This window comes from Colias eurytheme, chromosome 15 (genome assembly GCF_061535395.1).
Source record: "Colias eurytheme isolate Ceu_HAF_F1 chromosome 15, ilColEury1 Martin Lab GWU primary, whole genome shotgun sequence".
NCBI lineage: Eukaryota > Metazoa > Arthropoda > Insecta > Lepidoptera > Pieridae > Colias > Colias eurytheme.
The window spans coordinates 5,005,285-5,026,595 of record NC_142994.1 but is presented as its reverse complement, the minus strand read 5'-3'; the positions used below and the strand labels follow the sequence as shown (position 1 = coordinate 5,026,595).

Below are 21,311 nucleotides of genomic sequence, written 5' to 3'. Positions count from 1 at the left end.
TATTGATGTTCCTTAAGTAGGCTTATGATTCCGATACGGAAATAAGGCGTCAGTGTTTTGTTAATAAGATTCAATTTATGTAAATGATATACATTAAGGCAATCGAATTAAATACATTAAAGGAATTTGGAAACTAAACGCGTAGCGAAACTCGATTAATTGCAAGGGGTTAAGCTTTTTAAAGCTCTGGGCTTAGCTTTACTAGCCTGAAGCATTGAAACGGTTTTCAGTTTATCGCCTACCGCTGTCGGGATAGGATGTTCCCGTAAAACGCTATTTTCGTTTCATTCTCGAAAAGTTCGTTCTTAAGTCACGTGATTGTGGCCGGTATTTAAATGAGGTTTTTTTATATTATTAACGGTGAAACATTTGCACGTTTTATCTATGTATAATTATTATTACCATTTTTTTTTTATTCGAGTTAATGTGAGTGTATTATAATTAATCAAAGGTCAGGTACGTTTAGTGGATATAATATTATTTTGTAATTTAATGGGAAACTTTCCATCATAAAGTGTTTTATTTTAATTTGCTATTTTGTGTAGCATAATAAAAAAAACGATAAGTAGCGAATTTATTTATCTCGACTTAAGAAGTTTTCTACATCGTCTGGTTTTCTTTCTTACATAATTTGACGCCATTGCAGGCTACATTATCCTTAAAAAGTGCTTTTAAATTATATTGTAATTTTCTAAACTACTGATACATCGGAAAGATAAGGTTATATGGGGATAACCTACTTTTGGTAATCAGAAAAAGTTTATGGTAAAAGCCTGCAGAAATTCCTTGTTCAAAGTAGGTCAGTACATTTACAGTGTACCTACATTGGTCATGTTTCTCTTGAACGTGATATTACACAATAAAGATTGTTTAGCTTACAATAGTTTTTATAATTTGGTCAATTACGTGCTACAGTTTGACATCTTGTATATTATTTAGTGATAAGTAATTAAAAGGCTTTTATCTTTTCTTTTTCATTTCTTTTTAAATACACACACCAATTTGTGTAATTTTGTTTTATCTTTTCACATTTTAAAGCTATCTTTTATTTATAGTGTAAAAATAATGATTTATATTTTCAGACACTATTAGTCACTATGAAGCTCCATAGTCTTCGGTGAAAAATGGTTAAATTTATTTTAATGCTGAATCAAGTGTTTTGACACGATGTGTAAAGGAGTGAAGAATGTTAGTTGGGAGACAGAGACGTTGATGGGCGGTGCTCCTCCTCCGTCGAAATGGGAAAGATATTTTCCTAAAGCTGCCCTTTCTCATGTCGGATTGTTTGTCGCCCTCATGCTGTATACGGCCGGTGGTGGACTGGTACGTATAAAATAGTCCGATAACCAACGTAAAGATGTTTTTATCAAATAATATTTATAAAGTCAGAAGGATTGTACTAGCTGTAAATAGTAGTAATACAATATTATACACCCAACTTGGAAGAATGAGGTATTCCCAACTATGTGTGAATTAAGACTTAAAGAATAGTAATAGTTAGGTATATCATTTCGACTAAAACTTATAAAAAAACCCATGTTTTTATAAGTTTTCTTCTGAGAATGTGTAATTTCACAAAGGTTTGATGAAATCATCATCATTATAATATCCATTGTTATTATACGAGTTTTGGACAGGCATATATTATAATTTTTTAATAAAAAAGTAATGGTAATAACTATTATTATTCAGAAGTTCTGACTAAACCTCAACGTAAAGAGATTTCTGACTCAGATGTACGATTTTATATGTCGGTTTATCTATACTAATATTATAAGGCTTGAGAGTTTGTTTGTTTGTTTGAACGCGCTAATCTCAAGAACTACTGGTCCAATTTGAAAAATTATTTCGGTGTTGGATAGCTCATTTATCGAGGAAGGCTATAGGCTCATATATTATATCATCACGCTTAGACCGACAGAAGCGGAGCCACGCGGGTGAAACCGCGGAGCGCAGCTAGTATGTAATATAATTTAAAGTTTAAATATTATATTTATAGCAGTGATGTTATCATAAATTTCTCATACTTCCTTTTCCCATAATGTATGTTACGTGTAGTTGGGTGATTATTTGTGTTAGCTAATTAGAACAAAACATAATGATGTCAGAACATGCATAGCGTCATTGTCTTCAAACTATTGACGTGTTGCCAAAAAATATAGTATAAATTCAATAAATAAATTTTGTATTATTTTATCTTGTTGACCTCAACATAAAAAATAACATTATATTTTATTCAATTATTTAATTGTGTACATAACACAGCATTACATCGTGACTTACAAGACAAAACGCACTTCAACACCATAGCCTACTAGTAAACCTTATTTCGTTAAAAGTGCTTGCTTAAACTAAAAAAATCAGAACTCTTTAAGTAAATGAAAAATAGTAGTTACTAAAGTGAAAAATGAATATTTTAAAAGTCAGCAAACTCTTCTTCATATAAACAAACAGGACTCTCCTTTATTTTTTCATCTTCATAAGTTTCAAAGTAGGAAGTGTCACCGGGTGATCGTATTTTGGGAACAAATGGCGCCTGAATTCGACTATTCAGGAGACCGTCCCAATCTATTTGTCGAAACCATTTGTGATTTTTAAAGTCAAGGGCGCCATCTTTTAAATTTCCGTAACGCTTCGTTATATCCAATTGCAAAATATGTGCGAGCAAATCTCGAAGTTCAGGGGTAAAATGGCTAGGACATCGATATTTTCCTGCTACGATTTTTTCATAAATTCTCATCGGATCGGATGCATAGAATGGTGGGTAGCCAGCGTTCATTTCAAATATTAATATGCCAAGTGACCACCAATCTACAGACATTCCGTACCCTTTACTCAAAATAACTTCAGGTGCGAGATATTCGGGAGTTCCACACAAGGTCCATGTTCTGCCGCGAACAAGTTTACAAAAACCAAAATCTGTGATTTTTATGTAGCCAGTTCGTTCTATGAGAATATTTTCTGGTTTTAAGTCACGGTACACTAACTCACACGTATGTAAATATTCCAACGCTAAAACTACCTGGGCTCCATAAAATTTTGCAGTGCTCTCATCAAACTTTCCTAATTTCCTCAAATGCGTAAACATCTCACCTCCTGCCACAAATGGAAGGACATAGTATAAATATACGTTGTCTTTAAAGAAATATTTCATATAGACCACAAAAGGGAAGTTCAGTCCACAAAGTATTTTCTTTTCATAGTAGCTATGTTCAATCTGCTTCATTTTTACAATTTTTTCTTTTTCCATCATTTTTATAGCATAGTATCTTCCTGTTTTTGTGTATTTAGAGAGATAAACAACTCCAAACGCTCCTGTACCTAAAACTTTAATTTTTTCGAAATCACCTAAGCTTGCATTACATTCCAATTTTTCGTTCCACGCTTCGATAAAATTGTGTTGCAATTTTTTAAGATATTGTTTGTACTGCTCTTGCTTAGATTGCGAGTATCCTTCAGGATGTGGCGAATAAATATGTCTTTTGGCATCTTCTGCCATAGCATCGATATCTCTTTTGGACAACAGTTTGAAAAATTATTCATAGGCTATTAAGATGAAAATAAGTAATTTTTATATGGGGTTCTATTTCACGTCACATTGAAATTTAATACTAACCAATACCATAGATGCTTATTTTATTTAATAAAAATGTTATAACAAATATTAATCTATATAGCAAAATTTTAAAATATAATTATTTATAAAAAAATATGTAAAAGTCTAAGTGTTAAAGTTAAATTTACATAAATTCTGAAATTTATAAAGGTAATTTGCGTAATTTGTAAATTATGATAATCTGTAGTACTTAGCAGTTTTCGATGAATGCCAAAGATGTGCCAATGTCGTGAATTATGGACGGATATATTATGACAAAATGATTTTTATACAATTATATTTTGGAGGTGATTTTATCATTTGATATATGAATTATGTAAAATATATAGAGCCGTATAATAAAGAGTATGTATGCACATGATCGTACTGCTCCTACTGCAGGATACACTGATCAAAACCATAAAGATCACTTGCGATACCTAGATATGCTGAAAGACGAATTCAAAAAGAGATATGAGGATCCACCCAATGCTGATAAAACACTAGATGACTTTGATAATATTAAAGCAATTGGAAGTGGTGCTTATGGAGAAGTATTTTTAGTAAGAGACAAAGGAACATTTACTTATCACGCTATGAAAGTTGTCGAGAAAAGAGTTGTAGTTGAAAGGAGGCACGTGAAACATTTAATATTGGAGAAGAAAATACTAGAAAGTGTGCATTTTGCAAATGTTATATCATTAGACGTTGCTTTTAAAGATAATTTATATTTATATTTCATATTACCTTATATTGCTGGAGGTGAACTTTTTACATATATTCAGAAATATGGGGGATTTTCGGAGCCATTATCAAAATTTTACGCTAGTCAAGTAACATTGGCCCTAGAATATATGCATCACTGTGGTATTGTTCATCGAGATATCAAACCGGAAAATATTTTAGTAGATACCAATGGATACATTAAATTATGCGACTATGGATTTTGTAAAGTACTGAAGAAGAAAACGTGGACTTTATGTGGAACACCTGAGTATTTAGCGCCAGAAGTGATACTGTCAAAAGGATATTCATTTGGAGTGGATTGGTGGGCACTTGGTGTTTTAATTTTTGAAATGGGATCCGGCCATCCACCCTTTTTCGCATCAGAACCAAGCAAGTTGTACGAAAGAATATTAGAAGGGCAATATAAATGTCCAGATTCGCTACCGCCCGATTGTAAGAGTTTGGTAAAAGGGTTATTGCAAGTAGATCCGACGAAACGGCTAGGATCATTGAAAAACGGAGTATTTGACATAAAGAGTCATAATTGGTTCTTTGATATTTGCTGGCAATCAATACTCCACCAAAGATTACCCGCGCCATTTGTTCCAATATGTCCATCTCCAGGCGATACAAGTAATTTTCCTGAAATGGAACAACAGAAATTAAAAAAATCATCTAAATGTTTATATGAAAAAGAATTCGAAGATTTTTAATGAAAATTGTCAAAAATTTATCTAGAAATATAAGGACATTATGCGATATATTCACCGACTACTGAGACAAATAAGTGAGACTGCATGAAATTAAAAACAACATGATTATAATAATGATTTTTTATAAAGAGTAGTCTCCACAGAATCGAGATATACTATGATTTGTTCTTTATTGCTTATGTCTATTCTTTACATATCAATGTCATGATCATTACAGTGTGTGACATTTTCTTGAATTTGACCAAATATTATGTATGTTGTGGAAGCACATAATTCTTTACAACACTTAATTTACTTAATAATGTAGGAATATGACTTTTTCTAAGCAGGAAATTAAACCGTATACTTATGAGTTACAACTGAACCATAAGCGCTATTTGGACGTACTAAAGCAAGATTTTTTAGAACATTTTGCTAATCCTGTGAAGCGTGAGAAGTCATCTGAGGATTTTGATCTCATGGCAACTTTAGGAACAGGCGCATTTGGAACCGTTTTTCTAGTTCGAGATAAAATTTCACTCGAATATCTTGCCATGAAGGCGTTAGAGAAGGTTCAAGTTATAAAAAAGAAGAATGTTAAGCAACTTTTCCTTGAAAAGAAAATTTTAGAAAGTGTCACTTTTCCATTTGTTCTTAATTTAGAATTTTGTTGCAAAGATAATTTTTATATATTCCTTATAACGCCTTTTGAACCTGGAGGAGAATTATTTTCTCTATTAAAAAGATTAGGAAATCTATCAGAGCCTTTGTCACAGTTCTACGCTGCGCAAATGGTTCTCGCACTTGAATATTTACACCATTGTAGTGTTGTACTTACATAGAGATCTTAAGCCAGAAAATATATTTCTTTCCGAATCTGGATACATTAAATTGGGTGACTTTGGTTTTTGTAAAATCATACGTAATAGAACATGGACAATATGTGGAACGCCTGAATATATAGCCCCGGAAATTATTTTATCAAAGGGTTATACATTTTCTGTGGATTGGTGGTCATTCGGTATTCTTATATTTGAAATGATCGCTGGATACCCTCCATTTTACAGTTCAGACACGATGAAACTGTATGAAAAAATATTGGCTGGTTCTTTCAAAACCCCTAATTGCATGACACCAGCTTGTAAATCATTGGTAAAGAATCTTTTAGAAGTGGATCCCATAAAACGTTTCGGATCTTTGAAAGCAGGTGTCTTTGATATCAAGAAGCACGTATGGTTCGAAGATATCTATTGGCATTCAATTCTACACCAAAGAACGTATCCACCATACAAACCAGTAATAAAGAATATTGGTGATACGAGTAATTTTTACGGCACTGATAATGCAAAGTTAAAAAAGTCTCCAGAGTGCCTTTTTGAGAGAGAGTTTGAACATTTCTAGGCTGTACTTGTACATATTATGTTTTATTATACAATCATTATACTATAATTGTAATATGTTTTTGTAAATAAAGCGATTTGAGATGATTTCAGTTTACTTATTTTAAGATTAAGGTAATACATATTATGATTTTTTTGTTGTTCTTGATATGAGATGGATTTATTGATTTATATATTTCATTATTTATGTATTTTCATTGTTCATGTATAGCGAATATTAAACTGAATAGTTGTGTTTCTTAAATATAGGTATTTAGAGCATTAGAGTATCCAGCAGAAATGGCAAAGCAGGAATATGTTCGAGACCGCTTACTCACTGAACGTTGGAATTTAATACGAGTGGTATCGGATTTCAATTTTAATGGCACTGAAGTTGTGAGCATGGAGAAACTGCTGAGCGCCCAACTATCCATTTACGAAAAAGTAAGTCAACTGAAATGATGAAATATTTCTTAATGTTTAGCTAAAATTATATTAAAGTTAAAATGAAATATTATTTGTTCTTTAATACTACGTTTTTCTACTTTACAAAGTAAAAAATAAGTAGAGAATATATATTTTAATAGGTTTTAGAGGAAGCATCTGGTAGTGGATTGGCTTTAGAAATAGAAAGAAATTTTCCACCTTTAGAAGAGAAATGGAGTATATTACAAGCAGTTTTCTTTTCATCCACTGTGCTCACTACAATAGGTGTGTAAAAACATGTAAGCATTCAATAAGTTTGTTTAAATTTTGTTTTTTTTTACTGTGGTTCAATAACCGTGTTAATAATATATTATATTCCATGTGTGTATAGTTAAATATTTTTTTAGGATATGGAAACATAGTGCCTGAAACTTTTTGGGGACGGTTATTTTGTATAATATACGCACTTGTTGGAATACCGTTGACGCTCACAGTGATTGCTGATTTGGGAAGAGTGTTTGCAACATTTGTGTCCGTGATAGCTAAACATTTACCGGAGATGCCAAGTAAGTTTCACTACAAGGTGATTTATTTTGGCTATTAATATCAAATTGCTCATAAATCTCTCATCAAAGGCTTAAAAGAACTTATATATACCTATCTTCATGAAGTTTGTTTTGTTATCTTTAGAATGGTGTAACCGGGTGTCAGAAGCAAATCCAGCTGGACAACGCTCACTGTACGCGTTTTGGGCTGTCGGATTTTTATTCGTATATCTATCAGCTGGTGCTGGTTTATTTAAAATGTGGGAAGACGATTGGACTTTTTATGATGGATTTTACTTTTGTTTCATTACTATGACGACTATTGGATTCGGCGATCTTGTGCCAAGTAAGCATAAAAATTCCGATATTGTGGTTTTGCTTTATTTACGTCATCATTGCGGATTATGTACGATGCAGATGCAACTTTTCTCATTGTCGTCCTACTTTCAGAGAGACCGAAGTATATGCTGCTATGTACGTTGTATATACTAATCGGTTTGGCGCTCACGTCTACTATTATTGAGCTAGTTCGTAGACAATACGCTCGTTCTTGGCAACAATTGCGAGCGCTGTCAGGTCCACTGGCAGACACATTAAGGAGGCTCGGCGACGCCGGCAGAGGAGTCGACGTGTCTGCGCTGCACGACCTTCGGAAGGTTTTAACTGTCGTGAGTACCCATTAACCAAGTATTTTAATTGTGTTTTGTACAAATTTACTACTGGCTTAAAACTGTCTTGGAAATTAAAGCGTCCGGTTTAAATTGTAGTTTTGAGGATTATATTAATTCGGATAATTTATTTATTAATTAAAAAAGAAGCGGATCCTATCATTGCTTGAAATTAAAATGATCAATGTAACGACAACTCATGTGTAATTCATAACACATCAAAATGATATCGATGGACATCAAGTTCAAAGAACCGTTCAATTTCGGGCTTCGTAAAGTCGACAGACGTCCGTCTTCATAAACAAGATTTTCGAGTTTCGGACAGATCGCGATTGATCTTTTATAAGCAATAAATTACATAAAGATAAACTTCTTTGAATATGTATATTTGAAGCGTAGGTACTTTGGCTATTAGACGAAAACTTGATGGCAATCTTATCTTAATTTTATATAAGAGTTTTTATGAGCCGAAACTTGTAATAGTGCCTTAATTGAAAATGCTTGATACTGCTACTAGGTACATTCAAACCAGGTCGATGAATGTTTCAATGGCGCAATAGCCACCCTTTTAGTTTTAGTATCCCATAAAATTCTTCGAATAACACTATTATGTTCGTAATTGACGCGATGGTATTTTTATGTCAAGCTTTTTTTGGCTTTTAAAGCTTTGATTATTATTAAACACAAATACTGAATTTCCTGAATGTATGTCCAACATATACAAACATTATTGGATAATTTTATATGTTTCCGATCCCGCGGTTGTAAAACATCGTGTTGTTATAAAAGTGCGTCAGCGGTCCGACAGAACGTCGACCTTCACAGAGATCCGACCATTACGTGTCAATGTTGTATGGATATTGCTGCAACCTATCGTTGCTGCGGATTTAAAGATAGTCATAAAATATATAAATATCGATGGATAAACCACATCGTTCCAAGTTTCAAATGTACCGCACTTTATATTTTGTGAAATTATGAGCCACAGCATAAAAATTTCAAAAGAATCGACCGCGTACCGCCGCCTTTGCTTATTCTCGGGATCATACCAAAATTATTAAGGTTGGGCGAACATTATCATGTATGATATTACTTGGATCCAGTAATCTCTGTTATTTACTCGACTCAGATTTAATAAGCTATTTTTCTGGTCGTCCGTGTTATGTAAGTACTACTGAAAATACGTTATGCTCTTCTATACTAATATTATTAAGAGTAAAGGTATGTATGTATGTATGGTTTTCACGCATAAACTACTGTACCGATTTCAAAAATTCTTTCACCATTAGAAAGCTGCATTTTCACTGAGCAACATAGGCTATATTGCATTTTCAAAAAAAAATAGAGATCCTTACCAAAAATGCAATAATGTAGGTAACTCAAGGTGTAAAAAATTCCGTCTTCGCGTGCGCTGCGGAATCTATTCCATGAAGTACGAGAAAAAAAACGTAAACATGTAGGTACCACGGGCGGACCGCTAGTAGGTAATACATATTAGTACAAGCTCAACGTTTCTCTATGTTATATTACCTACATCCACATGTATAATGTGTGTATAATTTGATTGTAACTAAGCAATAGTTGCCAGGTAGCCCATTTAAAGTAGGGACTATTCGAGAGTGTGGTTCTGCTGTACAATATATTGTTAATTTTGTAAGTATTAATTGCTAAAAAATTATAAATAAGTGAAGTGTTTTTTTTTTTTTTTTTTTTTTTTTTTATGTGAAGAGCAGGCAAACGAGCAGACGAGTCATCTGATGGTAAATGATCATCGTCGCCCACTTGCACCCACAATACCAGGGGTATGGCGAGTGTGTTGCCGGCCTTTAAGGTAGGTGTACGCTCTTTTCTTAAAGGTCCCCAAATCGTAACTCATTGGAAACACTGCCCGCGGGAGCTGATTCCAAATTTCGGTAGCACGAGGCAAAAAACTTCTTCTAAAGCGAACAGTTGTTGATCGCCAGCTGTCCAGATGGTGTGGGTGGAATTTCAGCTTATGACGTGCCGTACGATGGTGGAATTCAGCAGCAGGCAGTGCACCAAACAGTTCTTCAGAGCACTCCCCATGATAAATGCGGTAGAAGACGCATAAGGAAGCGACTTCTCTACGCAATGCCAAAGAATCAAGCCGATCGGTTAGACTTGGCTCGCCAACGAGTCGCACAGCTCTCCGTTGAATTCGGTCAAATGGAAGGAGATACTGTTGAGGTGCACCGGCCCAGAAATGGGAGCAGTATTCCATATGCGGCCTGACTTGCGCCTTATAAAGGTTAAGGCGATGGCTCGGAGTGAAATACTGCCCCGCTCTACAGAGTACACCTAGTTTCTGCGAAGCTAACTTAGCTTTACCTTCCAGATGACAAGAGAACTGCACATCACTCGAGATTTCGAGTCCAAGAATTCCGATACTGGCTGTGGCTTTTAGAGGAGTACTTTGAAAAACGGGAGTCGCGATAAAGGGATTCTTCTTAGCGGTAAATGCGCAGACTTGTGTCTTATTGGGGTTAAATTGGACCAGGTTAATTCGACCCCAATTCGAGACTTCATCTAAAGAAGTTTCGATTACGGACACAAGATCGTTCCGGCACTCAATGACGCGATCCCGAGAAATATTGCTGCGGCCGGCATAAACTGCATCACACGTACTGTCGTCTGCATAGCAATGAATGCTGCTAACGCGCAGCAAATCATTGATATGCAGAAGAAACAGTGTGGGAGACAGAACGCAGCCCTGAGGTACACCAGCATTCACGAGCTTAGGTTCGGAGCATGAACCGTCGACCACGACTGTCATACTACGCTCAGTGAGAAAACTGGTGACCCATCGGCAAAATTTCTCGGGAAGCCCATAGGAAGAAAGCTTCGAAAGAAGCGCTTTGTGCCAGACCCGATCAAAGGCTTTCGCTATGTCCAAGCTGACCGCCAACGCTTCACCCTTGCTCTCAATCGCCTCCGCCCATCACATCACATCAGCCTATTCCCGTCCACTGCTGGACGTAGGCCTCTCCCAGATCGCGCCAGTTTTCTCTTTCTTCGGCATACCGCATCCACCCAATGCCGGCCACCTTCTTCAAGTCGTCAGTCCATCGCGCCGCAGGGCGTCCTACACTACGCTTGCCTGTGCGTGGTCTCCATTCGAGCACATGCCGACTCCATCGACCGTCTGTTCTCCTACAGACATGGCCAGCCCACCGCCACTTCAACGTGCTTATTTTGCGAGCTATGTCGGTTACTTTGGTTCTTTGTCGGATAACCTCGTTACGAATTTTATCAGACAAAGAAACTCCTAACATAGCTCGCTCCATAGCTCGCTGCGCAACGTTGAACTTATGGATGAGTCCGCATGTGAGAGTCCACGTTTCGGCTCCGTACGTCATTACAGGTAGGATGCACTGGTTAAATGCTCGCGTTTTTAAACTCTGAGGGATTGACGACTTAAATATGTAGCTAAGCCTGCCGAATGCTGCCCAACCCAGACGAATTCTTCTGTTGGCTTCCACCTCGAAGTTGTGTTTGCCTAGCTGGATGTTTTGGCCAAGGTATATATAGTTTTGCACAACCTCAAGCGTGGATTCATTAATGATCACAGATTTTGGGACTACGTGTGCGTTGAACATTACCTTCGTCTTGTCCAAATTCATCTTGAGGCCTACCCGTTGTGAAGATTCGTTTAGATTGTTCAGCATATCGTCAAGCTGTTGCACGGATTCCGCTATTATAACTATATCATCTGCAAAGCGCAGGTGCGAGATGTATCGACCGTTGATGTTGATTCCGCGTTCTTTCCAATCGAGTGTCTTGAAGATGTCCTCCAACGCATTTGAAAAAAGCTTTGGCGATATAACATCACCTTGCCTTACTCCACGTTGCAACTGGATTGATCTTGTACTCTGCCCTTGTACTTGAACGGTCATCGAAGCGGTTTCGTAGATACACCTCAGCACATCGATATAGCGGTAATCAATTTGGGCTCGCTGCAAAGAGTCCAACACTGCCCAAGTTTCGATGGTATCAAAGGCTTTTTCGTAGTCAACATATGCCAGACAGAGAGGTCGATTATATTCTTCCGTTTTTTGAATGATTTGTCTAAGTGTGTGTATGTGATCTACGGTACTGAAACCTTGTCGGAATCCTGCTTGCTCAGGTGGCTGAAATTCGTCAAGCTTACGAGCGACACGATTTGTGATAGTTCTCGAGAAAAGCTTATATACATGGCTTAGGAGAGATATAGGACGGTAGTTTTTCAACGCTGTTCTATCACCTTTTTTGAAAAACAATACCGTTGCACTCCTACTCCATGTTTCTGGGATTGAGCCGCTGTGGAGGACAGAGTTAAAAAGCTTAGCGAGTTCCTTTATTAGTGGCGATCCGCCAGCTTTAATGAGCTCAGTTGTAACTCCGTCCTCTCCAGGAGCTTTATTATTCCTAAGCTGCTCAAGTGCTATCTTGACCTCATCTACGTCAATGTCAGGAAGTTCATCTGTATAGTGTCGAGTTAACTTGGCTCTTGGCTCATCTGTAGTAGGGATTTCAGGCCTTTGTTTTTTGTGTCCATACAGATCGCTATAGTATCTTTCGACTTCCATAAGTATATCTGGTTTCGAAGAGACTATATTGCCTTGAGATGTTACCAGTTTGGTGATGTGACAATGAGAGGTATATGGCTTAGTGAAGACTTTAGAGCCTTTATTGTTTTCTATGGCCTCTTTGATGGTTTTGGCATTATATTGGCGGATGTCATGCCGAATACGTTTTTTAACTTCCTTATTCAGGTCTCGGTATTCTGACGTATCTTTGCTAACGTATTCTCTTCTCTTACTCATCAAATCAAGAGTCTCACTAGAAAGCTTAGATTTATGTCCCTTCTTCTTTGGTTGAAAGTATTTTTGCCCCACCTCACGAATTATTCGCACAAGTTCATTGCTAGTGGCATTGACATCGTCGTCGTTAATTGGCAATGCTTCAAATCGATTTTTTAATTCTAGTTGAAACTTTTCAGAACCATCTTGGGTATAGAGTAGGTTCGGACGTAGAGTTGACTTCATCAGGCGCTTACGCTCTAGTTGGACATCGATATTAAGCGTACCTCTTACCATTCTATGGTCGCTGCCGGTATTGAACCTATTGACCACAGAGACGTCGGTGAATATGTAGCGCTTGTCGGTAAGGATGAAGTCAATCTCGTTCTTTGTTATGCCATCTGGGCTCCGCCATGTCCACTTTCTTTGGGGCTTCTTTTTGAAAAATGAGCTCATACTGTATAGCCGCTGACGTTCGAGAAAGTTAACAAGCATTTGACCCCTTGTGTTTCTACATCCATATCCGTGTGGACCCACTCTAGATTCACCCGATTCCTGAAGTCCAACCTTAGCATTGAAGTCACCCATTACAACCTTAAAATGTGACTCGGAATTAGACATAGCCTTAGCTATGTCATCGTACATAGCCTCGACCTCGTCGTCAGAGTGCGCAGACGTAGGAGCATATACTTGGATAACCTTCAAGGAGTACCTTTTGGTTATCTTCAGTACTAGAAACGCAACTCTACTGGACACACTCCCGATTTCGACAATGTTGTTAACGAGTGACTTATGAACGACAAAACCCACACCACCTTGGGAAAGTTGGTCGCCCTCACGGTAGTAAAGTAAGTGGCCTGACTTTAGAGTCATAGTATTTTCTCCCTGTCTCCGGACCTCAGATAAGCCCACTATGTGCCATTTAATGTGACTAAGCTCGGTCTCAAGTTCTGTGATGTGTTCGTCTAGCCGAAGTGTTCGTCCGTTATACGTAGCCAAGGTCAATCGTTTACGGTAGCCATCATTAACCCGGGGATTCCTAGCACCCCCTGCCCCGCCGTTACCTAGGTCGCTACCATGACCAGGAATAGCGGAGCGACCGGGAACTGGGGGCCGTTTCTTGGATGCAACTTTCATATTCTTCTTTACTATATCTGGGAGGATATGCCCTAGTCACCGCGCTGGGCAGGCGTGTTGGTGACCGCAGTGAGAGACTTATTTAATCGACAAAGCTGCTGCCCAGTGTCGATTATTTTAGATTTGTAAGCCCCTTATTAAGAAATGGTTATTCCGCCATTTGTCGGTCGCCATTGCCTTGTCCGTTGTATAGCAGGATGTACCACGAGCAGGTAAGGTTGGCAGTTGGGCTATCTAGATGTATGTCGATATCCCCTTACATCCCAACCAACGATGTGTTAAATATACTAGAAGATCACCAGCCGATCGTTCGTGACGGAATCCATACTGACGGTCACAGATCAGCTGGTGCTCTTCCAGATACTTGAGCAACTGGCGATTGATAATGGATTCCATTATCTTGGAGAGCAAAGAAGTGATAGCTATGGGTCGATAATTGGACGGGTCTGAGCGATCGCCCTTTTTCGGGATAGGATGCACTAAAGCTGTCTTCCATGAGTTCGGGACAACGCCAGTAGAGTAGGAGTGCCGGAAAAGTCGCGTGAGAATCGGAGCCAATTCAGGTGCGCACATCTTAAGCACTATGGGAGGAATACCGTCAGGGCCACTTGACTTATGGACGTCCAGGGAAAGGAGTGCTTTACGCACTGCTCTCTGACTGAAACGAATGTCGGGCATAGATGCATCACATCGTGGAATGGTAGGTGGTAAGTACCCTGTGTCGTCCAACGTCGAATTAGCAGCGAAGAGAGAGCCAAGAAGGTCGGCTTTCTCTTTTGCTGTGTGGGCTAACGAGTCATTCTCCATGCGCAGAGATGGTAAGGACGGCTGACAAAAATTCCCTTGCACAGCTTTAGCGAGGGCCCAAAAGGCTCGAGTTCCCGAAGGAAGTAGGGCAAGTTTTTCGCCAAGCTTAGCAATGTGCTCTGCCTTCGCTCTTGCAATAGCCTTCTTGTAGGACCTAGAGGCCGAGTGTAAGAAAACTTGTTCTTGAAATATTGTTTTGCTATATTTCGACCAATTATTATTTTGATGGTAGCTTGCATTCTACGTAAATTGTAAATTTATGATCGGAGTTAATAATTCAAATTAACGTTGAATATTAAATTTAACGATTAGGGGTATAGGGATTAGGGTCTCATATTTCGCGAACATGTTCAACCTTAGGACATAATCATAAAACACAACATGCCCCACGTGACACATTTAGTTTTGCGTGATGAAATTATTGATACCGTCGTATTCGAATATTAACGTGACTCCGTCCATTCTGACACGAAGATTACGAGCATATAGACACGTCCCTTTGATATATTTGATTAGTTTCCATACAATGTGATAGATTTGGAAGTTAGATAGGGCCTTTTCAAAACGCAAGCATATAATTTATTCAGATTTTAGAGCAGTACTATAAAAGTGTCGTTATAAGCTAATGGGTCGGAAGTATAAGAATTCAAATTCGACGTTTTCATAAAACCAATAGTATAAAAAAACCAGCAAATGGAAAGTTTCATGGAGTTTTTTCCTACTTGTAAAGTTAAAATTTTTTAAAAACCATATATAAAATTGAAGCCTCCAATTTACTAAACAGGTTTAAATATGAAAAATAAAATACTAGTGGTTAACCGTTACATGTTATCATAAATATTATAAATTATGTTAATTAAATAATTTATTCGCAGGTAACAATGCCACGACTGAGCGGTGGTCGCGAAGCCCTAGCTGAGAAGCGCCAGCTCGAATGGGAAGCAGCTTTGGAGGCCGTCATAAGAAATATAAATTCTCCATCACCTACTCAACAAAAACCACCAATAGTTCAAATTGTTATTTATGAATCATCCGTTTAAATGAATAGAATATAAATAAAATATCAATGATGTTATTCCGCGGAGCCGCAGATAAGCTTATTTTTGGAACTGTACATCTATAGTCTTTAAAAATCTAGTCACTATTTCAATCAAGCAGTTAAGCTCTTAATGTTGATCGCGTGAAAGCTTATGCTTTAAAGACCAAAGATTTTGCAAACTATTTTAAGATTACACTGAGTCTAGTTGTTACAATTTTCCTTTTTCTACGCTGCCCTTCAATGTAACAATTAAAATTACAAATGTGTACATAATATTATAGCAATTTAATAATTAAGTAAATGATGTGGATATTTTTTGCATATTGATTACCTACTATTCAATATTCATTTATGGTAATTGCTATAAATAAACCTCGATTAAAATTTAATTACGAACGGACGTTGTAATATAAATATAAACTTTGTTTTGTTCCCTTCCGCAATAAATAAGTTCTTGGGCTTGAGCAGTTATTTTACTTCTCTATGTTATTGTATAACTCTGTGAATGTTCGGCCGGTTTTCATAAGGAGGAAGTAAGTACCTACACTGCGGATTGCTACATTAAAAAACTTATGAACGTTTTGCGTGATACTCTGATATTTTGTGAATCGGGAAAATGTCGCGACAAATTACTTTCAGCTACGTTAAATTTTCGATGAACGTAATTAAATAAAGTAGCATATTAACAGATCACGCTTTTCTCTAGATAAATTACTTTTGATACAAGACTGTCCTGTGTTAAAATAAAATAATATAGGCAATTGTTTTTGTGTTCTATTAAATAAATGAGGATAGTTCTTGGTAACGTTAAACAATTTTGAATGATTATAACATCCTGAATGGGATTTTCTTTGTTAACCTAAATACTAAATAGCGTATTTGCTCTAGAAAAAGATTGACGGATAGCGGCTTAAATATTCTAGTCACAGATTCGGTCAAGTAGACTGGGTAGCCGTAGTGTAAAGAAATTGGATCAATAGTAGCACCTTCGTCAGATATCACAAGGAGCACATTTGCTAATTATTACATATCCTCTGTCGAAATACTTTTCCGATACGTAAATTATGACGCGTGTAAATAAATGTATGCATGATAAACGATTTCTATGTGGTTACTTCGTGCTAAAGCTAACCGCAAAACCGCAAACTATGCGTTTGTTATAATAGATATTAGCTAAACAAAATTAAATTGTCTGCTTTAAAAATATTGTCTTCCATGCGTAATTAACGCACCAGTTTTTTGTATAATGTAGATATGTATAGAATTTAAGAATGATTAATTGTTTTCCAAATTTGGAATTCAATTTGTTGTTAAAATTTGACGCATGATTACCATTGCTATAAAATTGTTTTAAGGTTTTTTGATATTCACGCCGATACACGAATCTAATACACAGTAAATCACATAAAGTGTTTCTATTTTATGCTAAGTACCCAGCATTAGAGCTTTTTACTACGTTTCTATACAATGACCGCATTATTGGGTATTACTGGGAACGTAAACACATTTCCTGAAATTGCTATTATAAAAGTACGTAAGGTAATAAAATTCTGTAACAACATTCGCAACAATGTCTAATTAAAACTATTTGTATTATTGACTGGTTTTTATCATCAATGTTAATATCTTTATATCGTTATCGTTAGTTTATTAAGAAATAACAGAAATGAATGGTGATTACCTACAGCTAATTTTGTATTCGAAAAAATGAACATTGAGCATTATCATGGGCTCTACATGGAAGCTCATTACATATTTTACTACTTATAAGCACTACTGACGTTAAAAAATTGTTATTTAAAACATATTCCATGTGCATGTATACGTGTCAATTGTGGTGTAGGTAACTTCACAAATAAAGCGATTTCTTCATTGAGAGTGCAGTATAATAACGCATACAGACTCTTTATGAAACTGCCCAGGTTCTGTAGTGCATCTGGCATGTTTTTGGAGACGAGGGTCCCGGATTTCATGGCCATAATGAGATCTCGAATCGCAAATTTTTGGGAGAGAATGAGACGCTCCAGTAATAGTATTCTGGTGGCTGTCTCTAACTTTTATGACAATCCTTTACTTCTGTACTGGTGCAAAGTTCATTCATCATATTATGCTAGGGATAAACCTATAAAGCCAAGAAAAAACTATAAATGATGCTCTAATTGTCTTTAATTTTTTTGTATTTTATTTTGATTGTAATTTGTAACTTGCATATGGGAAGGGACATTTCCTGAAATAAAACAATTTTATTTATTTTTTTTATTTTTATTTTTATTTATACATATTTTTATATGTAGCAGCCTGGTTTCAATTTTTCAGTGTCTTATAACATTTACATTGATTAATTCATAAATTCAAAAATTTAAAATTTCCTACCGATTACGTAGGACTTTTTTGTACTTTGCTCATAGGTACCCAACTACATATTATATCTATTTGTGTTCAGGTATATTCTTTTAAGCTATTTCAAATAGCCAAATATCAAACACATCACGAAAAGCAAAAACTTTTAATGAATGTGTATAAAAATTCCTTAACGTTTGCGGGACGATCTTCCATTTAGATACTTGGTCTTAAATTTTATAGCGCAATAAAATATATGGGTGATTATACAAAAATGGGGTAACTTTTGAGGATATTTTGTTTACTATATTTTTTATATCAGATTGTTACAAATTAGGGTGTATATGATAGCTAATCTAATGAATATATTGTTCCAAATCGGGCCAGCCACTTTTTTAAGTAGATTGTGAGATATTTTAAATTTTCTGGAATTGGCCTCCAGGGGACTGATGAGGCTAACATGGTACTGATAAAAAACACAATTTTGTTATATTCTTAAAGAAATTGAATGAAAATTTCTACAAATCTCTCAGTTTTAATAATAGCACATGTCTTTTAAGTATTAAAATCACTTAGTTACGTTTAAAAATGATAATTAATAATATGTGATACTGGGAAAAAACAATGTCTCAAGTTTCAAAACAGCCTTCTGACATTTAACGCTACGTGAATATTCTTACTCTCTTCCTTAACTTTTACTACTTTGACTTAGTTTTACTTGATCTTTCAAGTAATTCACAAACAATAGAAACAAAAAAACGGCCAAGTGCGAGTTGGAGTCCTAAAAAACCTATTTTTTATTATGTTTGTAACTAAAAATTTACACTTTTAGCAATTTTTCCTTATCTGTGATATAAGACGTTGCTATTTACCAAGTAGAAGTAAACTATATAGCAGTTTATAGTAGACTGTATACACGGCAAGCATCCTGTGTGTTTTTTTATTCCCTTGCGAATATTGAATTTTGCGGAAATTTGCAGTATTAACGGATGTAGGTATCTTTTGATTGCGTTGCGTTATAAGTTTGATTTTTTTACAGCCCCAAGGGTTCTTAATCTTGAGTATCCATTATAAATTTCAGATTGATACCTCCACGCGTTCCAAAAAAAACGTCTTAACAGACAAACGGACAACAAAGTGATCCTATAAGGGTTCTGTTTTTTCCTTTTGAGGTTCGGAGCCCTAAAAATCTACTAATATTTATGTTAAAAGTAATAATTATAGTAAAATTAAAAACCAAAGTCTCGAATGAAAGTCTCATCTGAGTTTTCATAAGAGCCCCTTGACATTTTTATAATGTTATTAAGTATATTAATTAACTTTTATGTTATTTTGAGGTAATTTTACTTCACAGTATTATACGTATACGTATTTATCTGATAAATATAAAAAGCTATGCCCTGAAAGCATCAAAATCAATAATTAAAATAAAATAAGATCTTTTTAATAAAATTATTAGTAGTTTGTTTCAATAGCTCTTTTCTTTGCTACTCCTTCTTAAATGTTTCTTCCCTAGTCAAATGCAGGTTCTTTTAGCGTGGCGCATGATGTTTTAAACTGAAATATAAAATAGAAATGCTTATACCAATAGCAATCAAGATAAAAGTTCTCAAAAACGACAGAATCATCAGTACTGTGGGGTCGCGTCAGTCCTCTGGCACGATAATCTGACAAAGGACTGATGCCAGCGGATTGATGAAAAGGGACTTAATATGAGGTTATAATCACAAATTATGTTTTTTTTGCCTAATTTCTAATATCAACAAACTATATTTTTACAAATCATAGTTAACCATTTATAAATGAAAATAAAAATCGGATTAACAATAAAATAACGACTCACCATAGGACTGAAATGTTGACTGGCGCAGCAAGATTTTAGAGGACAAACACAACCCTAGCGCTGGTACAGTTATGACGGCCGTCAAAATATGCGGTGCACAAGTAACTTCTATACCAACATTAATACTTAGACAGGGATTTGACCTCGACTTGGTGATATTTAGCGAGAATTTCGAATTTAAAAAACACACAACGGACTGACTAGTGAAAACGATGACAAAGTTTAATTTTATTTTTTAAATAAAATGGAAAACATTGCGTTATGAAAGTTGTAGTATATAATACTATGTACATCAAAGATTGTAGTGAATTAGTAATTTTTCTTAAATCGATGATAATGTTTAAACGATAGTCACTTGATTGTTGGTTTTCGGAGTTGTGACATGCCAAAGTACTGACATTTGAGGTATTAATTTATTTTTTTTATTCATTTGTATTTTAAATAAAGAAGTGAAATTGAGTGACCAAATAGAGGACGCTTCATTGTTTTAAAATAGATTGTTATTTGAATAAAATATAATAAGACTTTGTTTAAATTGGCTGATGACATCGAGTTACCCCATTTTTGTATAATCACCCATATCCCAATGTTTGTGTAATATCGGTAATTTATAGTGCAAACATTGCCACGTTCTGTTGAATGCGTTTAAGTGGTGGGAATAGGTATTGTACTGAAATAAATTGTGTTTATAATATTGATGTTTTGCATTAAAACAAAACATGTATTATGTGTCGAATAAAACACACAGCGTTGGTGAAGAAAGCTGTCTATGAATCCTATATATCTCTATGAAAAAGGGTCACCTTACCGAATATCGGTGGATCTTTCACCTCACTAGCAAGAGCGCGTCCCTAGTATGTCATCTGTCATCGCCAATTTGACATCACCTTTGAAGCGCTGTCATCTGCCTCTGCCGGCATAGCATCTTCATCAGCAAGCAGTAAACTGCAACGCTGTGTGTTTTATTCGACACATAATACATGTTTTGTTTTAATGCAAAACATCAATATTATGTGTCTTTCTAAAACACACAGCGTTGGTGAAGATGTGTTTGATATCTGCTGGTGAAGAAAGACATAAAAACGCTATGTTGAAAATAAATTATCTTGTTAATATTGTAATACCTAAGAGTATTAACAACTTAAATTTCATTCCTTTCAGAATGTTAAATGAACCTCTTGTATTGTAAAATAAAGTTATATTTTAAATTCTAAAAACAATACAAGTGGGTTATGTAGCAACAACAAAAATTGTTTTTCTTTCATGTAAGAACTAACCATATATCCTCTAAATTTTAAATTATTCTCCTCAGATA

General features: G+C 35.7%; 2 protein-coding genes and 2 pseudogenes across 3 annotated transcripts; 3 read left to right on the top strand and 1 right to left on the bottom strand.

Moving 5' to 3' along the window:
• The first annotated feature begins 254 nt into the window (after positions 1-254).
• Positions 255-17,374, top strand: LOC149902273 (TWiK family of potassium channels protein 7). 2 transcript variants are annotated; one of them, XM_090110374.1, is made up of 8 exons: positions 255-456; positions 1,083-1,323; positions 6,663-6,836; positions 6,980-7,103; positions 7,226-7,384; positions 7,509-7,709; positions 7,814-8,031; positions 15,650-17,374. In XM_090110374.1, exons 2-8 carry the CDS (start codon positions 1,168-1,170, stop codon positions 15,812-15,814), a joined length of 1,197 nt encoding a protein of 398 aa, XP_089966500.1. In that variant the 5' UTR covers positions 255-456; positions 1,083-1,167; the 3' UTR covers positions 15,815-17,374. The 2 variants fall into 2 exon arrangements, with proteins under 2 accessions (XP_089966500.1, XP_089966501.1); XM_090110375.1 differs by lacking the exon at positions 255-456 and adding an exon at positions 683-799.
• LOC149902276 (cAMP-dependent protein kinase catalytic subunit alpha pseudogene) lies at positions 2,417-3,499 on the bottom strand (annotated as a pseudogene).
• On the top strand, positions 4,003-5,034 carry LOC149902275 (cAMP-dependent protein kinase catalytic subunit 1-like). Its single transcript, XM_090110323.1, has one exon. It carries the CDS (start codon positions 4,042-4,044, stop codon positions 5,032-5,034), a length of 993 nt encoding a protein of 330 aa, XP_089966449.1. The 5' UTR covers positions 4,003-4,041.
• LOC149902274 (cAMP-dependent protein kinase catalytic subunit beta-like) lies at positions 5,346-6,414 on the top strand (annotated as a pseudogene).
• Positions 17,375-21,311: the final 3,937 nt, after the last annotated feature.